This window comes from Onychostruthus taczanowskii, unplaced genomic scaffold (assembly GCF_017590055.1).
Source record: "Onychostruthus taczanowskii isolate IOZ18803 unplaced genomic scaffold, ASM1759005v1 scaffold46, whole genome shotgun sequence".
Classification (NCBI taxonomy): Eukaryota; Metazoa; Chordata; class Aves; order Passeriformes; family Passeridae; genus Onychostruthus; species Onychostruthus taczanowskii.
Window position 1 is genome coordinate 4960984 of NW_024502125.1, and position 17640 is coordinate 4978623.

Genomic DNA, 17640 nt, shown 5'->3' on the forward strand with positions numbered 1-17640 from the left:
GAAAGTTAGAGGCTGCAGAGTAGAATGCAGAGATGCTCGTAGCGGCTTTATTTATACATTTGGCATTAAAGTAACAGATTCCATGAAAAGACAGGAAGAGCTTTCCCTTATTAAGGTTTATCAGAGAAGAGAGGTCTGGGAGAGAGGATATAAAACACATGTGAAAATCCTCACAAGGAGGAAACTTCAGCACAAGGCAAACTGTTTTGTTACCTAAACAATTTCACACAGACAATTGTTCCTGTCACAAAGTCACTGCCTATGCTCTTCTACTCTGCCAGCAGCACACAGTATTTTGTAGCATTTGAGTTCTCACTGAGAACACAACCATTGGGCTTTCAGTCTGTAAGACTAGCATTTTATTAACTTTCAGTCTTAGACACACATAACATAACCTGAAACTACAGAAACCTGGATACTCTTGGATTCATGCCTTAAGTCCCTATGAAGTCTCACACACTATTTCAACTCACTATTTCTTTCAATCATCTAAGAATGTACCATCGTCCTCAGCTCCACTTCCATGTGACCAGGGCCTAAAAGAGAGTTGCCACATACCAGCTTTTTCCTACTTTCCCTGAGCAAAATCAGAAATCCCTCTGCAGTCCCAAAGCTGTAATTAATCTTCCATCAAGCTACTAAATCTTTCTTCTCAAGCCACCCATTGCAAAAAGGAGCCAATTCTACCAGTACATGACAATTTCCTTTTAGTTGCTTAGGCTATTAGTATCTTACTATTTAAAAGACTATTTAAGGCTATTTATTTTTTAATAAATTTACACCTCTGTTTCATTGTGAAACACTACTACTATACTAGAACACAAATTCTAGAGGGCAACAAAAAATGACAACTCAAGAAAATGTAATAATTTTAATAACATTTAAAGGGGAATCTTAGGTACATTTATTCCATGGACAGAACAATACAATGGAAGGGCTTTTTCTTTATTCACAGACCATTCTTAAGGCCTATTTAGTAATTCTGGTGTTTTGGTAGATTGGCACAACTTTGCATAAACTGGGATGAAAGCACCAAGAAATGGACAACTAATCCAATTTTATGACTATCAGAATAGTACAAAGATATCTTAAGGACACTAAAAACTAGCAGCTACTTATAACTAGTTGACTGTTCAGAAAAAAATCATGTCTATCACTGAAAACAGCAGGGATAAAATAATGAATTATCAATACATTTCTGTGCATACAAAAGGTAAGTAAATGAGCATAACTTCACAGTCTTGTCTGTGTTAGTCTGCTGCTGGGGTTACCCAAAACCCAAATAAAATACTAATTCTCAACTCCTTCAAAACTACCAAACCTTCAATAAAAAAACCCAAACACAGAAGTAAAGGCAGGTTATTCATAACCAATTAATATAGAATTATAACTATTTAACTATTAACACAAGGTAAGCTTCCATTCTTCACCCCTAAGGCAATGATGCAAGCAGAATCCTGTTACTAATGAGGGTCTTCTGAATTAAAATGGTAACAAAATTTCATCTATTCTGCAGTTCCAAAAAAAAGATGTAACAAAACAAGAAAAAATACTTAAGAAACAAAGATTATCAACTTATTTGGTTTAATGCAAAGATCAATGATCTATTCAACAGGGGTATTCTTCAATTCCTCAAAACAGATAAGAAAGTAATCAGCCTGACAGTACTTGTTATATACAGCCTCATTATACCCATCCATCTATTCACACCCCATTTTCACAAAAAACATTAACCTTGGACATAAAGGTTGAATATTGTGTTCAGCTTTGGGACTCTCACTACAAGAAGAGCACTAAGGTGCCTTTCATGGAACTGGTGAATTGTCTAAAGAATAAGTTTTACAAGATTAGCCTAAATAAATCAAAATATGTGACTCCTTCTGGTTAAAAATAGCTGCTTGCCTTACCAGTTACAAAGGACGCAGGAAGCAGAAAAACTATAGTGTCCTATTGCAATGTGTGCTTCCTCAAGAGAAGAGAGGAGGGAAAGACCTACAAAAAACTAAACGGTACAGCACTTCTCAAAGTAGAACAGTAGCTTACTTAAAACCCACTTGAAAAGGTGTATTTAAGTAAATATCTAATCTTCCCCAAGATGAGTAAATAGATCAGCTTCTAGGGAAAGTCACTTGAACTACATGAACTAACTATAAAAGTCAACTCTAAGTTTTAATAAACAAAGGGAAAAAAGTTGGTATAGCTAACACAGCACGTGGAAATACCATTGCCAACCCTCTTCCCTAAACTTGCCTAACGCAAATGTAGAATTTGTCTTATTGGTGACTGGTTTTTTAACTGATTTTTTTTGTTTTTTCAGCTGTGTGGGGATCCATCCCTTCTTCCAGGCAACAAGAGTCAGTACAAGAGGAAATAACCTCAAAATGTTCCAGGTTTAGATTGGACAGTAGAAGAATTTTTTCACAGAAAGAACTATCAAATGCTGAAACAGGCTGTGCAGCGAAGTTGCTCAGTCATCATTCCTGCAGGTATTTAAAAGATGTGCAAATGTAGCACTTAGGGGCATGGTTTAGTGGTGGGCTTGGCAGTGCCACATTAATGGTTGGACCTGATGATTTTAAAGGTCTTCTCTGACCTAAATGATTCTATACAAATGGTTTAAAGGAATACAGAACTATTCTCTCTTCACACTTTTGAACTGGAGTGCGTACCAACCACCAAGGCTTCAACAAGCCAGAGTGGTATGAACAGAAGACCAATAGCTTTGAATCTACTTCTATACAGAGGTTTTTAACCCAGATGAAGAGACCAGGTGCTTCACTGCCACCAGTCTGGAAGGGGCACTGACACAGGAAACAGATGGTGTAAGATTGGCTGCACAGAGCACCTCCCATTATAACAGTCTGATGGAGCTTTCCTGCTCCAGATCAAAGCAAGCTGAAGCATTTTATTTAGCTGGCTGCCATCCAGACAGTATTCAGACTACTAGATTCCTGGATGCTGGGACTAGCACAGAATTAATGTCATAATGAAAATCACACCCTCCACAGACCTACAGGTAGTTTGATTCTGTATGCTCCCATTTTCACATGGGCAGTACTAAATGAGTACCTAGCCAAGTGTCTAGACCAACCCAGAACATTAAAGCCAGGCAGTTTTCAAGGTGTTGGCATAAAATACATTAACAACTTTCATGGCATGTTTTATGCCCCAGTGAACACTAGTTCTCAGCACAGACATTCAGTGTCACTGCTCATTTACTTCAATAGTCCCAGTATGAATTTTTGACTTTCACAATTTTTTAATTACATTATTTAAAGAAGTGGGTGGAGGAGAGTAGAGTAACATCCTGTACAGGCCTGACTAGCTCTATACCCATTGAATGCGGCATTTATTTTAAGAATCATGTTTCACAGATGTTACATTGTTCACAACTAAATGAATCCATATATTTTAGGCAACTATTATGCAGATACACTCTAACCAGGAGGAAATACTTTAAAAAAATAATTTAACAGCACACATATTTAAACTATATAACAGATTTTTTTCTGTGTTTTTTTATTTTGTTCAAAAATCTTTACAAGCATTACAACAGACAGTGTAATTATGTGCAGGTTAACCTCAGCTGAATACATAATCCAAAGTTTAATTTAATCACAGAAGAGTCAAGTCTTACATTTCCTTTGCTAACACTCCCAAAACTTTCCCTGTCACTCCTATTTTTTGGTGTATTTTATAAAAACATTACAATATGACACATAACAATTTTTAGATAAAATCAGTAAAAAGATATTTTTTCAGTATCTTCTTCAATTCCTTCATACTACAGAAATAACTACAGAACATCCTATTTTTCTACGAATTTAGGTTGTCAGAAGCCTGACAGTATTACCTGCCATTTCCAATAAGAGTTCTAAAGGTACAAATTGAAGCATATTCAGTTTCACAGGTAGAACTATGGACAGCTGTCATCAGAGAGAAGTACAGTACTGCAGACAGTAGTTTTAGACACTGCATCCTTTGTCCAGAGAACAGCATTCCTAAGAGTAAATACTCAACCCTCCTGATGATTCACTGGCAGTAGTCAGCAACGACATTCAGACGATGAGTTATAAAGAAGTAAAGCTAGAGAATATGTAAAATTTGTATGCAAAATTTTAGCAACTGAACTTAGAAGGCAACTTTTTTTTTTTTTGGCATCAGAACATGCTTAGAACTGTTTCTCTTTAACCAAACAAAAGAAATCCTCATTAAAAGCAAATATACTCCTACATGTCCTGACAATAAGCAGAAGTCACAATTACATAAAATCTTCACTACAGGCAAACTGCTTTTCTCACTCTTACAAACATGTGGTCCTGTACTTAAATGTCACCCATCACAGTTAAGAGATTAAGACGTGCCAGGATATCCAGCTGTTCGCAAGATAGCAATGCCATCAATAAGCCTTACCTTTGATGTAAAAAAAGATCAGTTGCATTATTGTAGCAGTAACAGACCAAAGCCAGACTCTCCCACACAGATCTAAAGTATATTTCACTGCTAGGGCAGAAACTACCCAAGAGAACACAAAACCTAGATAGAGAGGGAGGATGTCATACATAAATTAGTTAATACTGACTAGCATGGGAAGTGCTGGATCCAGCGCTACATCTGTCTAACCTCCTAAGATTTAAAAAAGATAAAAACAAGTGAATTCCACAGTAACTTATTTGGAAACAACACAGCAACTGACCACCTACTGAGTGCACAAAAAGTGTCCATTTTTTTTTCAAAGAGGCTTCTGAAGACAGCATGCTGATGCACTGCCAAGGTTACTGTCTGGATTTGGGTAGTTTTTAAAACAGCTGTTTAAAGAAGAGCTGAGCTAATTCAACTAATTAAACTAAAAGCACAGATAAAACATACATAGCAAACAAGTTCAAAGTTCACATGCATTCAAAGAAATGGAACAGCAAACAAGACAACCCAACAAAGATATTGGAAAGCAAAACATGGGGTGTTTAAAACAAGAAATTAAGAATACTTGCATAAGATGTGTCATCTAGACCTTTGAAGAGCTGCTAACACAAAATGAACCACATCATTCCTCTTTAAACACTTTTTAAAACAGTCCTTTACTTGTACACAGTGAGCCTAGAACCTCAGGACATGTGTGCAGAGATGTTCTGGGTGGGTGGAAAAAGTTTTGTACTGGGGGACTACAGAAGTGGCATCTTTGAGAAGATGCCAGAAGCATTCCCCATGTTCAACAGAGCTAAAGCCAGTGAGCTCCAAGATGGACCCACCACTGGCCCAGGCCAAATCCATCAGCAACCACAACAGCACCTCTGCGTTAATGCATTGGGGAAAGAGTGCTGGCACAACAACTGCAGCCCAAGAGAGGAGGAAGAACAGGTGAGAGGAACAACTTTGCACAAGGTCAGTGAAGACATATCTGGGGGAGACTCCCCAAGCACCTGTGTAGAGATATCCTTGCAGCCTGTGGAAGACCCCACACCGGAGCAGATGGATGGGCCCTGAAGTAAAACGCCATTTCACAGAGAGACCATGCTGGAGCAGGCTCCTGGCAACCTGTGGCTGCATGGACAAGGGACCCCACACTGGAGAAGTTTTCTGACAGCACCCCTATGATCTCATGGAAGACAGACACCGGAGCACTTGATTTCCTAAGGACTGCACCCACTGAAATGGACTTACACTGCCAAAGTCCATGGAAGTCTGTCTCCTGTGGGTGGCTCCCCATGTTAGAGCAGGGGGAAAACATGAAGAGGAAGGAGTGGTAAAGAACATACATGATGAACTGACCACAACCCTCCTACCCTATCCTCCTAAGTCATCCAGTGAGAAGAGGTAGAGAAATCCAGAGAGGAGGAAGTAGGGAACTTGAACCCAGTAGGGAAGATGAAGGGAGGGGTGGTGCAAAGATGTTTTACGATTTGATTTTATTTTTCACTATCAAACTCTGATTTATCAGCAATCGATTAAATTAATTTCCCCAAGCTGATTCTGTCTGCCTGTGACAGTAACTGATGAGTGATCTCTTCTTATCCTTATCTCGACCCATGAGCCACATCATTTTCTCACGCGACCCAGCTGAGGAGGAGAGTCATAGAGCAGCTCTGGTGGCCATCTGATGTACAACATCTACCCACTGCAAGAGCACACCCCAGAAGTTTATGACCAGCACAGATTGCTTGGCCACTTTTCACTCCTATCAGTGATCCTCACTTACACACAGGTTAACAGCTCCTGGACAGTAACAATTACCTTTGTCTAGTTATTTTACACTGCCTACCAAAACACACCTCATTTCACCATATCACCCGTAACACAACTCCACAGATAAAGAAAAGAACTGAACTGAGCAAGAAAAACTGAAGTAGTAATTTAATGCAGCCAAGTGAGCCAAAACATTACTTCCATGTATGCATCATTACTGAACAATGCAACTTCTCTCCTCCCACACGGAATTCTAAATAGAAATCTCAGCAGAACTCTATGTACATATATAACTTGTTCACAAGGCTCAGGCATAAAGCTCTCAGCTCTGACAACAATGTATGGCAAATGATCTCTTCTGAAAGCTCAAGAGGGAAATGCCAACAACTAAAAACTATGCATCTCCTTCTCTGTAAACAACACAAGCATGTAACACCACGTGGGGTGTGCTTTTCTAACCTGGTACTAGTCTGGTCACCTTACCTTACTGTGTGATGTGGCTGTACAACTCCTTAGTCAGACTGCCATGTCAAATGAGTCTATAAACACCAGGTATTAGTTTGAATTTAGCATACTACCTGGACAGCCACAGATGAGCTACACAAATCATAGCAAACAAGGGCTAACTGCATGGGAGCACTCATCATACAGGAGTGCTTGGTTTTCCTTTTCCTGTTAGTAACACAGAAATAGGTATTTACATTGTAACATAATTTCATGAATGAAATAGATCTGTTTAGATCTATATTTCAGAGTTATTATGGTATTTTGGGACTCCTTTCCTTTGAAAAGGGGCAAAATAATTAAAAGTTAAAATCACTAATGAATCACTCGTTGGTTGGAACATGGTAACTCTGAACAAAAAGACTTCTAGGCAACACCTCACCCTGAAGGCTTGGCAAAGACTTTACTTTACACATATCCTAATGAGTTCTAAGTGTTTTTTTTTTCCTGCAGGTCAGAAGACTGAGAACATACATAATGTAAGTGTTCAGTCTGTGACGTAAAATACTTTAACTTTTGGTCCACAGATTGCCTTCTATCCTTCTGAACTACGTTGTTAGTCAGCAGAATATACTCAAGAGCACAAAAACTGACAACTATCTAAACAAACTAGTATGTGCCCAGAACAAACACATTTAGTTAGCAGGTACTATAGTACTAGTCTTAAAACCTTTCACATAAGATTTGCTGTGCCAGGACACAGACCTAGCCAAATACTCACCTGCAATAAAGAGCAAATGATCTTTTATGAAAACAAAGAACATTTGATGGGAAGAAATACAATTAAAAAGGTAAAATCAATTTCACTGTGAAGTCAGCTCATGGGAATTAGTTCAGCAGCACTGAATTAGTACTCTTAGCAGTTTTACAGTGCATTTGGCATGGTAGCGAATAATTCTCAAATGTCTACTAAGTCTACTGTTAGACTTTTAAAAATCTAATTCAAAGCAGGAAAAACATTATGGCAATACCAGATTCTAAGTACTTGCGAAGGTGAATTTACTTTTTAAAGCTGACCCAACAGCTTGCTCCCATCAAGAGAAGATTCCACTTCCCATACCCTCTTGCCTCTCTTCTTCTTCTACTCCAGTTCCATGTTCCTTCTGCTCTCAGGTGCCCTCTTCTCCACTTTACTGGCTTTAATATTTCTCAGATCCTTCAACAAACAAACTCAGTGTCTGGCAAAAAACTACTTTGTGGTCTCTCAAGGAGTAATTTATTGAGGAATCAGCATACTGAAAGGACAGAGAAGCAGAACAGGAAGGAACACAAAGCTGACGTGGGGGAGGACAGAAAGCGATAGCATCCCCCGCTGTCAACACTAGCAAGCTGATGATCCAGTTCTTCAGCTCCCTTCAACAACACGGCTGATGAACCACCTTTAAGTCCAGGTGACAGATGAGAGGTAATTCAAATAGCCCTCTGTGAATTCTTTCAATGCAGGTAGAGTTTAGCCTCTATGGCACCTTATACAACAGTGCAATAATGGAAAACAAGCCTAATGGAAACAGCATTTTGCATACTTAAATGCAAATTTTTAAAGCTTCCAAGCTCAAATAATAGGGATTTTATTTAAAAGTAGAATAAGTCCAAAAAAAAGTCCAGTACAAAGAACATATTTACAGTCCACTATGAAGAACAAAAGGCTAAATAAGATACCAAGAAAATTCTTAGATCCCATATCATGCACATTTTTCCTCCTACCTTAACAGCAAATGCAGTAAATTACAAGCTACTAAATCACTTCCACAACAGAATAGTATTCCAGGCAAAAGCAATTTCTATTAGCACCAGGGGAATACAGGTTTGTATTCTGTGGTGCTAATTGTTTGAGTTGGTTTTATTACTGTTCCTACGGAGAAATGAATGGTAAAGGATACTCAGTTTAAATGTTAAAGGGAAATAAAATCCATGTGTGATAAAGCAGCATGATAAAACACATTTGAAATTAAACATATCATTTACCTATTCATCCAACTCCTCCAGAACACCTCCAATATTGCAAGTAGTTTGGGGTTTTTTAACCTCCTCCCATATATGAATTTTTTAATGAATTATACTACTCTGAAGTGACAAAATTATACAATTTAAAATTTGGACATCTGATGATCATGAACAAGTAACACATTACTGAAGGCTAAAGAATTTGGGATCTGAAGCCACAGGGCTATTTATACTGCAGAAAAATTACAAACTTAGAAACTTCTAGAACTAATCTACAGACTTTGCCCCTCAAAAGTTTCACAACTTAATTAATACATTCATATCTTTTTTGGGTTTTTTTTTCTTCATTTTTTAGATTTCCTCTCAACAGATATAAAACACAGTGTTTTTTAAAGTTCAGGTTTCCTTAAAAAAAAAAAAAAGAAAGACCTAATCAAAACTAGTTCTATTTTAAGCATAGGTTCCAACTAGAAAACACAGTAAGTTTCCTTCTAACATAATATGATTCTAAATTATTGAAAATCTTTTACAACATCCTTTCTCTAAAGTAGCTCAAACAAGTCATGATGCAATACTGTTATGTGAAAAGTTGTGCTCCTATTAATTTCAGATGACCCACATAAATTGTCTGCAAGTCACCACAAACAAATGCTAATTGATTATTTAAATAACATTTTTCAGAGAAAAAAACCTCAAAGCCATCCAGTTCCCTCACAAGAATATCACAGCATTTTTCCAAAAGAATATCAGAACCAGTTGCCATAAATACATTTTGGAAAATACTGTAACAGTAGATAATTAAAATTTGGGTGATTTTATGTATTTAAGAAAAGTACTCAAAGTCCTTTAAAAAAAATTTAAGTGTTTGCTGAATGACTGGAATTATTTTGTAAGACCTTCCCAGAAACAAATTCTTAACAAAAAAAGTCCAAGTGCTTAAATTTGTCTGAATGGGTAATGTTTGTAATTAGTAATCAAAAAAATTCACAGACATACATTTGATATTCCTACAAAAATACCACACCCCAGAAAAGAACAGATAGAAAAGGAACCCAGAGATAAGGCCTTACCACTGAAAGGTTTTGAACTGAAAGCAGTATCTGCCAAAGGTTTTGTAACTGGTGAGTGGAGTCATGCCGATATATCACCCATGCTCTATTTACATCTACAGTGAAAGGCTGCAGATGATCATGTCCAAAACCTGGCTTGTCGGGGAAGCTGTCTTCTCACCAAAACATATACATATTGACTAATTCACTCATGGTCTGTATCCTTAGAATATCATCTTCCATCCCCTCCTGTCCTATCTTCCTCCTCTCTCTACCATATTTCTAATGGCTAGGTTTTCATCTCTTGCAAAAATAGTTTGGCAGATGTATCTTTAGATGGACTGAGCCCCAACTTCCATCGAAGTTCTCTCCAGTAACAGCAATAGCATGGTGCATTGCAATACTATGTTTCTAATAATATTAATAAATTAATGTTAAAAGCACAGCCTCAAAAACAAAAAATGCGGTAATTTCCAAAAACTTCTTCTTCTCAATGCCTTCTTTAGGTTTGTGATACCAATATTTACATATGTAAAACACACAATCGTCCCTGACTATTTGTAAACAGTGTCTTGTCATGTTACAGAAACATAAAAAGATTAAACTATGACAGTGAATCTGCTTTCAAATGCAACATCTGCCTGGGTAATAACACTGTGTCAGCCACAAAAGCAAGAAAAAAATGTTACTGGCTTAAGACAGCAGTTTTAAACAGCATTTACTTGAAGGGAGGACATTCAATCAAAGAAAAAGAAAATAATGGTAGAAAAAAAGAGAAAAAATACACAAGACAAAGGTGCACACAAAGAAAGTACAACCCAATATCATCTCTAAAAGCTAAGAAATTAAGGAAGATGTGAATCTGAGTAGCACAATGGATTATAGAACACATATTACCTAGGTTGTTTGCACCTCTTCAAAATATTCTGTCATATGAAAATGCTGCAAATAGGTACCAACAACTTAAAGCAAAAAACAGGAAAATTTACATCTATGGAAAGAAGGGGAATATCAAATTAAATGATTTCAGCATCAGAGTACTCCCCCAAGTAACAGACATAAATGATTCCCCAATCCCACTTGAGGCAGTTAAAAAGACCATACACTGCATTTCTTTTTTTTTTTCCCCTCTTCCAGGTATTTGGATAATGAAATTAATTACAAGACTTGCAAGCTGCTGTCTTCAGTTTCTAAAACTTAAGTCCAGGCTTACTACTACTGCTATATTGTATAGAATGCAATATCTACTTTTCATCTAAGATTTAAATTCCGTCAAGAATGACGTAATTTTTGAAGTCAACACCCTTTTCTTTGTGTACATGTAAGTTTCCCATGTTTTGAAGAAATGTACATTGTTTTAAGCACTCTGACTTCCGGGTACAACTGCAGTACTCATTGTCAACTTGCTCTAGCTGTCACCCAATACCAGCCAGAGCATTAATATCATGTAGGTGTCTCCAAAGAGCTTGGAGGCTACCTGCCAGTTCTACAGAGCATACCCTACAGCTGCTGACATATTTTGGTTAGTACAAACTTACAGTACTAGTTCAGCACTTAAACAGCTTATTTACAATGGATTTATAATCCAAACAGTGTTACTGGAAACAAGTGTTAATTCTACAAATAATAAATACCCAAAAAAAAGCATTCCAACAAAACTAGTTTGGACTTCCCAAATGCTCAGCATTAGTCTTAACTCTGCTCTCCTCATGTCAATAGGAAAAAAAATCCACAGTACCTTATTGTGATCTTCTGTCCTCCCAATGTTAAATTCAAACCAGTGTTCTGTTCCCTCCTGAAACACCTTATGTATCTTCTAAACCTAACTACTGCAGCTCATATACAATATTCAGTTATTCTTTCTTCTTGCATAGAAAGATGTTACAGTGGTTTTGATGGAAACACTACTGTTGCTAACATTTTTTCCATGTTATTGGAACACTGAATGCTTTTTTGTCATGTTTTATATTTACTTTTGCATTATTTTTGATTCTGATGTTGAAACTCTCTTTGTGCCTAGATGCAGATCACTGAACAGCAACCAGTCACCTCACTTTTGGAAAACTTCTACTTTTGTTTTAAGTGCCCCACTACCTACCACACAAACATTTATTTTAGAACTGAATGCATACAGCCAAAAACAATAATAAAATTCTTCTAGTTACTGAGACAACCCTGAATATCATTGATTACTAAAATATTAGAACAGCTTCAAAAAAACAAAATGTTGTTGGATATTATACATACCTTTTTTAATACAAACAGAAATGAGTGACAATATGGAAGAAATACACATTGGAAAGTAATAAATGTGAAATTCCATGATATATAACTGAACCAATTCCTTGCCATTTCCTCTAATTTGACAAGCATATTTCATTCATTCAAAACAAAAAAAAAAAAAACTTGCCTACTAAACATGCAAAGTAATTTAGAAAAAAAATTATCTGATTATGAATAAAGTGACCGTATAGCTTTCCATCAAAAACTGCTATGTTTTCTTCTCATAAAAGTTGCTACTGTAACAAAATAGATTTGTTTTTCCTTAGCCTTTCTAGTTCTTTGAATCAAAAGAAAATTGAACCAAGCAGGATTATTCTCATGCTTAGCAAATACATCACCATACAGGAGACAGAGATTATAAATAGCATAGGTCCTCACTTTCACAGCAGTCTAAAGTCAGCCACTAAAGAGAAGATGCTTTCAGAATTACTTCAGAATTAACCAGGCACTTACAAGTGTTTGAACTTGCACATTAAAAAAAAACTTTTAAAGAAGACACACAGAGCAGGGATACAAAACAGACTTTGTTTACCTGCAAACACTGGAATTCATAGATTTAATAAAGCAAAAAGAAAACCAAAGCAAGCTTCTGACTAGTTTTATACCGGGCACTCAAGATCCTATAGACTATCACCCACCAAATTTCACCCAACCAGGGCTGTAGACCAAATTTTGGTCCACTAAGAGCTGTATGGAACAGGAACGTTCCCAGGAGCTGACATTGCCAAGATGCTGAAGTAGACATGTAACGTACAGAGAGACTTCCAAAATGTCAACTTGTTATGCAAGAGCACACAATGAAATGTGTTTGGGGCATGACTAAGCCACCCATCCCTCTTGATCACAGTTTACACTAACATCGTTTTTTATTCAGGACAACATGATTGTCTTCACCCTTTTGAAAACACAGAATGGGCAAAGACATACAGCACCATGACTGATATTACTAAACTCACAGAAATTTACAAACATCTACACTTAGCCTAGGAAAACCTCTGTGTAGGAAGAACATAAACAGGCAACTGGCGGGACCAAGAGTACAAACATTTTCTGCCTTCCTGACACAAAGTATAGTATTTTGGAAATACTGCCCAGGAAGCTGGAATCCCAGAAAAGGATTCAAAGGTATACTCTCTGTTGAAATAACACCTTTTTATCTTTTAAGTGAGTGCCTGAAGATTTTTTTTCAACAGGTATAAACTTAATGAACAAGTTTTTGTTTTAAATAAATTCCTCAACTATTTCAAAATTAATAGTTTTATTTGGAAAAAAAAAAAAAAAGTGTTATTTCAAAACCGTAAATCAGGCAGAAGAAATGAATCCCAGGTCACACAGTTCCTCTACAACTATTTTACTTACTCATCTTGGATCTGTTTCTACTTGCAACATTCTTATGGTTTATTAAAGGCCTAAAATTTGGACTGAGATAAAAATTACTATTACAAAAAGCAACGATTATTAACTGCTGTGAAAATAAACTGGCTTGTGAGTAATTTATGGAAGCAACAACTGTCCAAGTAGGGGATGCTAAAACAATGAACATGAGGTTTGGTTGCTCACTTAAGAATACAAATCAAGTGAAGCTGCAAGCATTTCTCAAGTAATAGTCTAACTGCACAGAGGAATTTGTCCTAGGAAATATAAGAGATATATTAAATAACTATAAACTACAGAGGCACATTTTAAGATGCTAAGTCAAGGTCTTGGGAGTTGCACAATTTTACATTAATGAAGACCCTTCACATTCTCTCCTAGATACCATCCTGTTTACCAATGCTTCTCAATTACTTCCTCTTTTCCCAAAAAATTCTTGTAAGAGACAAAATTGTATTAAATTCCTTGGACCCAACATTCCTGCTATCAGCTGACAGAATTCCAGCACAGATGGAAAAGTAAAATGTGAGATAAAACAGGCATTCAGTAGGTTTTCTTTAAAGTACAAAAATCTTTACTTTGGAAATACCAAGCAGTGCCCATCATCCACTGCTTCATTTGCTTAGAATTGCAATGATGAAGAGCATCAGTATTTGCTTAAAGAAAGACATTTCCTGTAGACCAAGTAAACCCCTAACAGGTAAGGAAAAGAGAAACCTGAGAGCCAAGAGGGAAAGAGCAGGTCATTCCATTGGTTTCTTTTCTAAAACATGAACTACCCTTAATTAAAGAAAGATCAACTTACACAACTGACAGAAGTACAGCTGTATTGACTTCAGGTACACTACCGGACTGGTTATCATGGGAAAGGAGGGTTGTACAGTAGTCAAATACTACTGTATTTGACTACTGTACAGGCTCTGCCATTTTGTCTTTGCCAAGTTATGTAGCTTAGGGAACCAATTTGCTTTTGCCAGTAGTACTGGCAAAATAGAAATTGAGATTCTCCAAGAAACAAATGGTTCTTGCTCAGTAATTCTTAACTAGTATTTCCTCAAAAACACCACAACCCTCGAGTTAGGTATCCAGCTCCCAAATTCCGTGTGTTTAACACGGAATTCTCTTATCCTGCACAGCTCCTTGTAAAAACTGCTGAATTGAAGACTAAACCTAATTTAAGCATATGCTTCCAAGCATTCATGCAGTTTAAAAAACCAGTGAAAGACAGTATGTTTTCACAGTATCTGGACTAAAACCACTGCTGAATTTTATCAAACTAATTACCAACTGTACACCAAATAACAAGATTTAATACAGTCCTTTAAATAGACACGGAAAAAAAAAAGAAAAATCAAAATTATATACCCTAACACAACAGTCTGGAAATAAACTACCTGGCAATGCTATACTTGGATGTTCTTACTTTGATTACATCATGGATACTACAATTTTCTCATACTCTGTAACTCCAGTCACAAAGGAAAAGCTTGGCATGAATTCTATGGACTCAAAACTATGCCACCAGAGAGCAAGAAGATATGCTCACACTCCATCAAGGAAAAAACAATCACCACCACACATTTTGTAAAAGAATATTGGTAGGATATATGTGGGTAGCTGAAGCAGCTGAACTTGACCTACATCCATGACAGAATTAAGATGATGTTTGTAAAAATAAAGCACAGAGTAACCTGACTCATACTCATAGTCACACCTTCATAGATCCGGGTACATTCTGGACCAAGGCCACTGAAGCACCAAAACAACTGTAAAATTCTCATTTTATACCCGTGAAGTCTGGGTCCTCATACAACTCAGTCCATGAAGACCGAGAAAGTAAAAATTCTCATACACTGATGCTAGAAGTCAGTTAGACAGGCATCTTCAACTACTCTGTCTAAAACACTATACAGTTTAAGAAAGACACGAAGTGTCCTGAAACATCCAAGTCTTGACAGACAATATCAACAGCAACAAAGCAAATATCCACTAGGACCAGACAGCTTGCTTTTTTCTTTAAATTCCAACTCTAGGAACTTCTCAGCTGAACAAAAGTTGTGGTTACTCCTACTCCACTGGAAAACAATCTCACTATATAAATACCAGGTTCAGCACCACGGTATGAACCTGGAATTTCTTGGCCTCAAATGCCTAAACTGTACTATCAAAATAAACGCCATATGTTGCTGCTCTCATTTAACAGAAAAAAATTCAGACCCCAACCACATCCTGGTGCAAAGCAATGCAAGAACAAAAATATGGGAGCGAGACCTTGCCAAATCCATCGGATATTTATTCACGAACACCTACATTTGATTGCACAGAAAAAAAGCACTGAGCCACCCTCCGTTGAGTAGGGAAATCTGCACCTCCTTAAATCCTGGCCCTAGGGAATTCGGAAAGGTTAAACCCCATTTTTTTTCACTAAAGAACAGGACAGCAAGAACAAGAACGACTAAAAAAGATGGCACAGATTAAACTAAACGCGACACTGAAGTGGGAGCATCTGGACCACGCAGTAGCCTCACCTCCTGAATGCGCCTGCGGGCCCTCTGGAGCACCTCCTCGTACCCCTTCTGTCGCAGCTCACTCAGACTCTCGTAATACTCTTCGGGGTCGTCGGTCTCGGTGAAGAGCACCTGCGAAAGGATCTTCCAGCCACAGGTATCCAAGCTGTGAACCAAGTAAACTTGCAGATTGTAGCAGAGAGCGTCCATCTCCTGCTCGGATAGTTCCGGCGCTCCGAAAAGCACCGTCCACATGCCCGAGGGCTCCTCGGGGAAGGCAGGCAGGTAGGGCTCCAGCTCCGAGTTCACCGAGCACAGCTGCTGGTGCACGGCCCGCAAGTCTTGGAAGGAGAACAGGCCGGCCCAGCTGCACTCCTCCCCCGCCGGCTCCGCGTCAGGAGCGCCCAACTCGCTCGCCCGCGGCGGCGAGGGCGGCAGCGACAGCGCGGCGGCCACGTCCTCCTTCCCCAGCTCCAGCACTTCGATCTCCTCGACGGCACCTGACGCCTCCGGGCCGCGCTGCGGCCTCCGGGCCGGGCTGCCCTTGGGGCGCAGCGGGCTCTTGGGCAGCGCCTCGGCCCGGGGATGGGCGCAGCCCCGGGGCGGCCCCGGGTCCCTGCGCACCGCGGGGCCGCCAGCCTTGGGGACGGCTCCGGTCTCGGGGCCGCCGCGGCGCAGCTCACGGGAGCCGCTGCGCTGGCGCTGCGCCGTGCGGTTGTGGCAGGTGATGGCGAACTTGCCCTCGATCTCGTTCCAGGCCACGATGAAGGCGAACTTGTGCTTCTCCCGCTCCTGGAAGGCGTGCGGCCTGACGGCCACCCAGTCGGCCTCCAGCGTCTCCTCCAGGGCGAAGGCGGACATGGCGCTGCGCGACTCCGCACACGGGCACACGCCGCCCGCCCTCCGCGCTCCCGTCCCGTCAGCTGCTCCGCAGCCCCGCACCGCCTTACCGCCCACCACCAGCCATCTTAGCGGCTGGGGTACAAGGGGGAGGGTGCGCTGCTTCCCTACCGGAGCGACGAGGGAGGAAGGGCGGACGGGAATCGCCTCCTCCCGCTCCCCGCGCGGGTTCCGCCGGTCACCAACGCGGACAATGCGCGGCGCCCCCGCGCAAGCACCGCGCGCGCGTCACGTGGGGCGGGATCTGTTTACAAGCGGCGGCGCTGCGGCAACTCCTCGCCGGCCCCGCCCCCCGCGCGGCCTGCGGCAGCCCCGCCCCCCGCGGCGCCTTCCCCCATTGGCGGAGGGAGGTGGGCGGAGTCTCGCGCCCCGGCCGCACCGCGGAGCCGCCACGCTCGCTCTCCCTCGGTGGGCGTGGCAGAGCGACGCCCCGCCCCCTCGCTCGGGACCCCAGCGCGGCCGTTCGGGCTCCCTGGCGCTGCGCAGTGCGGAGGGGCCGCTAGGGGGCGGTGCGGCTGGGGCTGTGTGGGGACGGTGCGGCGGGGGCGGCGAGAGGGGGCGGCGCGGGGCGGGAGTGATTCCGTGGCTGCTGTGTGCGTTGTTTGACTGGCCATTGAAGCAAAATACTGAAAAGATTAGCTGTCGGGAGCGCCTGGCGGCACACCGTGCACCAGAAGTTTGCACTTCTTGTTAGTCTGCAAAAGAGTGCAGTTTCTGTGAGGAGTCCTGGCGACAAGGGCATGTTCCGAAATAGCTGTCTTGAGGCAGTTGCGTAGTTTATAACTGAAGGAAACTGCACTGAGACCTGGTCTTTTGTGCTCACACCTTGGGAGTTTTCAGTGTCTGCAGTGCTTTCCCAGGTTGCCAATTTTATTGCAAAACACATAGGTTTCAGT

General features: G+C 40.2%; 1 protein-coding gene across 2 annotated transcripts in view; it reads right to left on the minus strand.

The window, feature by feature from the left end:
* JMY (junction mediating and regulatory protein, p53 cofactor) overlaps positions 1-16846 on the minus strand; it is a 60383-nt gene extending 43537 nt beyond the window's left edge. For both annotated transcript variants that reach the window (XM_041414588.1, XM_041414586.1), the window contains exon 1: positions 15866-16846. In XM_041414588.1, coding sequence (XP_041270522.1) covers positions 15866-16705 — 840 coding nt within the window. In that variant the 5' untranslated portion in view covers positions 16706-16846. The remainder of the gene's footprint in view (positions 1-15865) is intronic.
* Between the last annotated feature and the right edge of the window lie 794 nt (positions 16847-17640).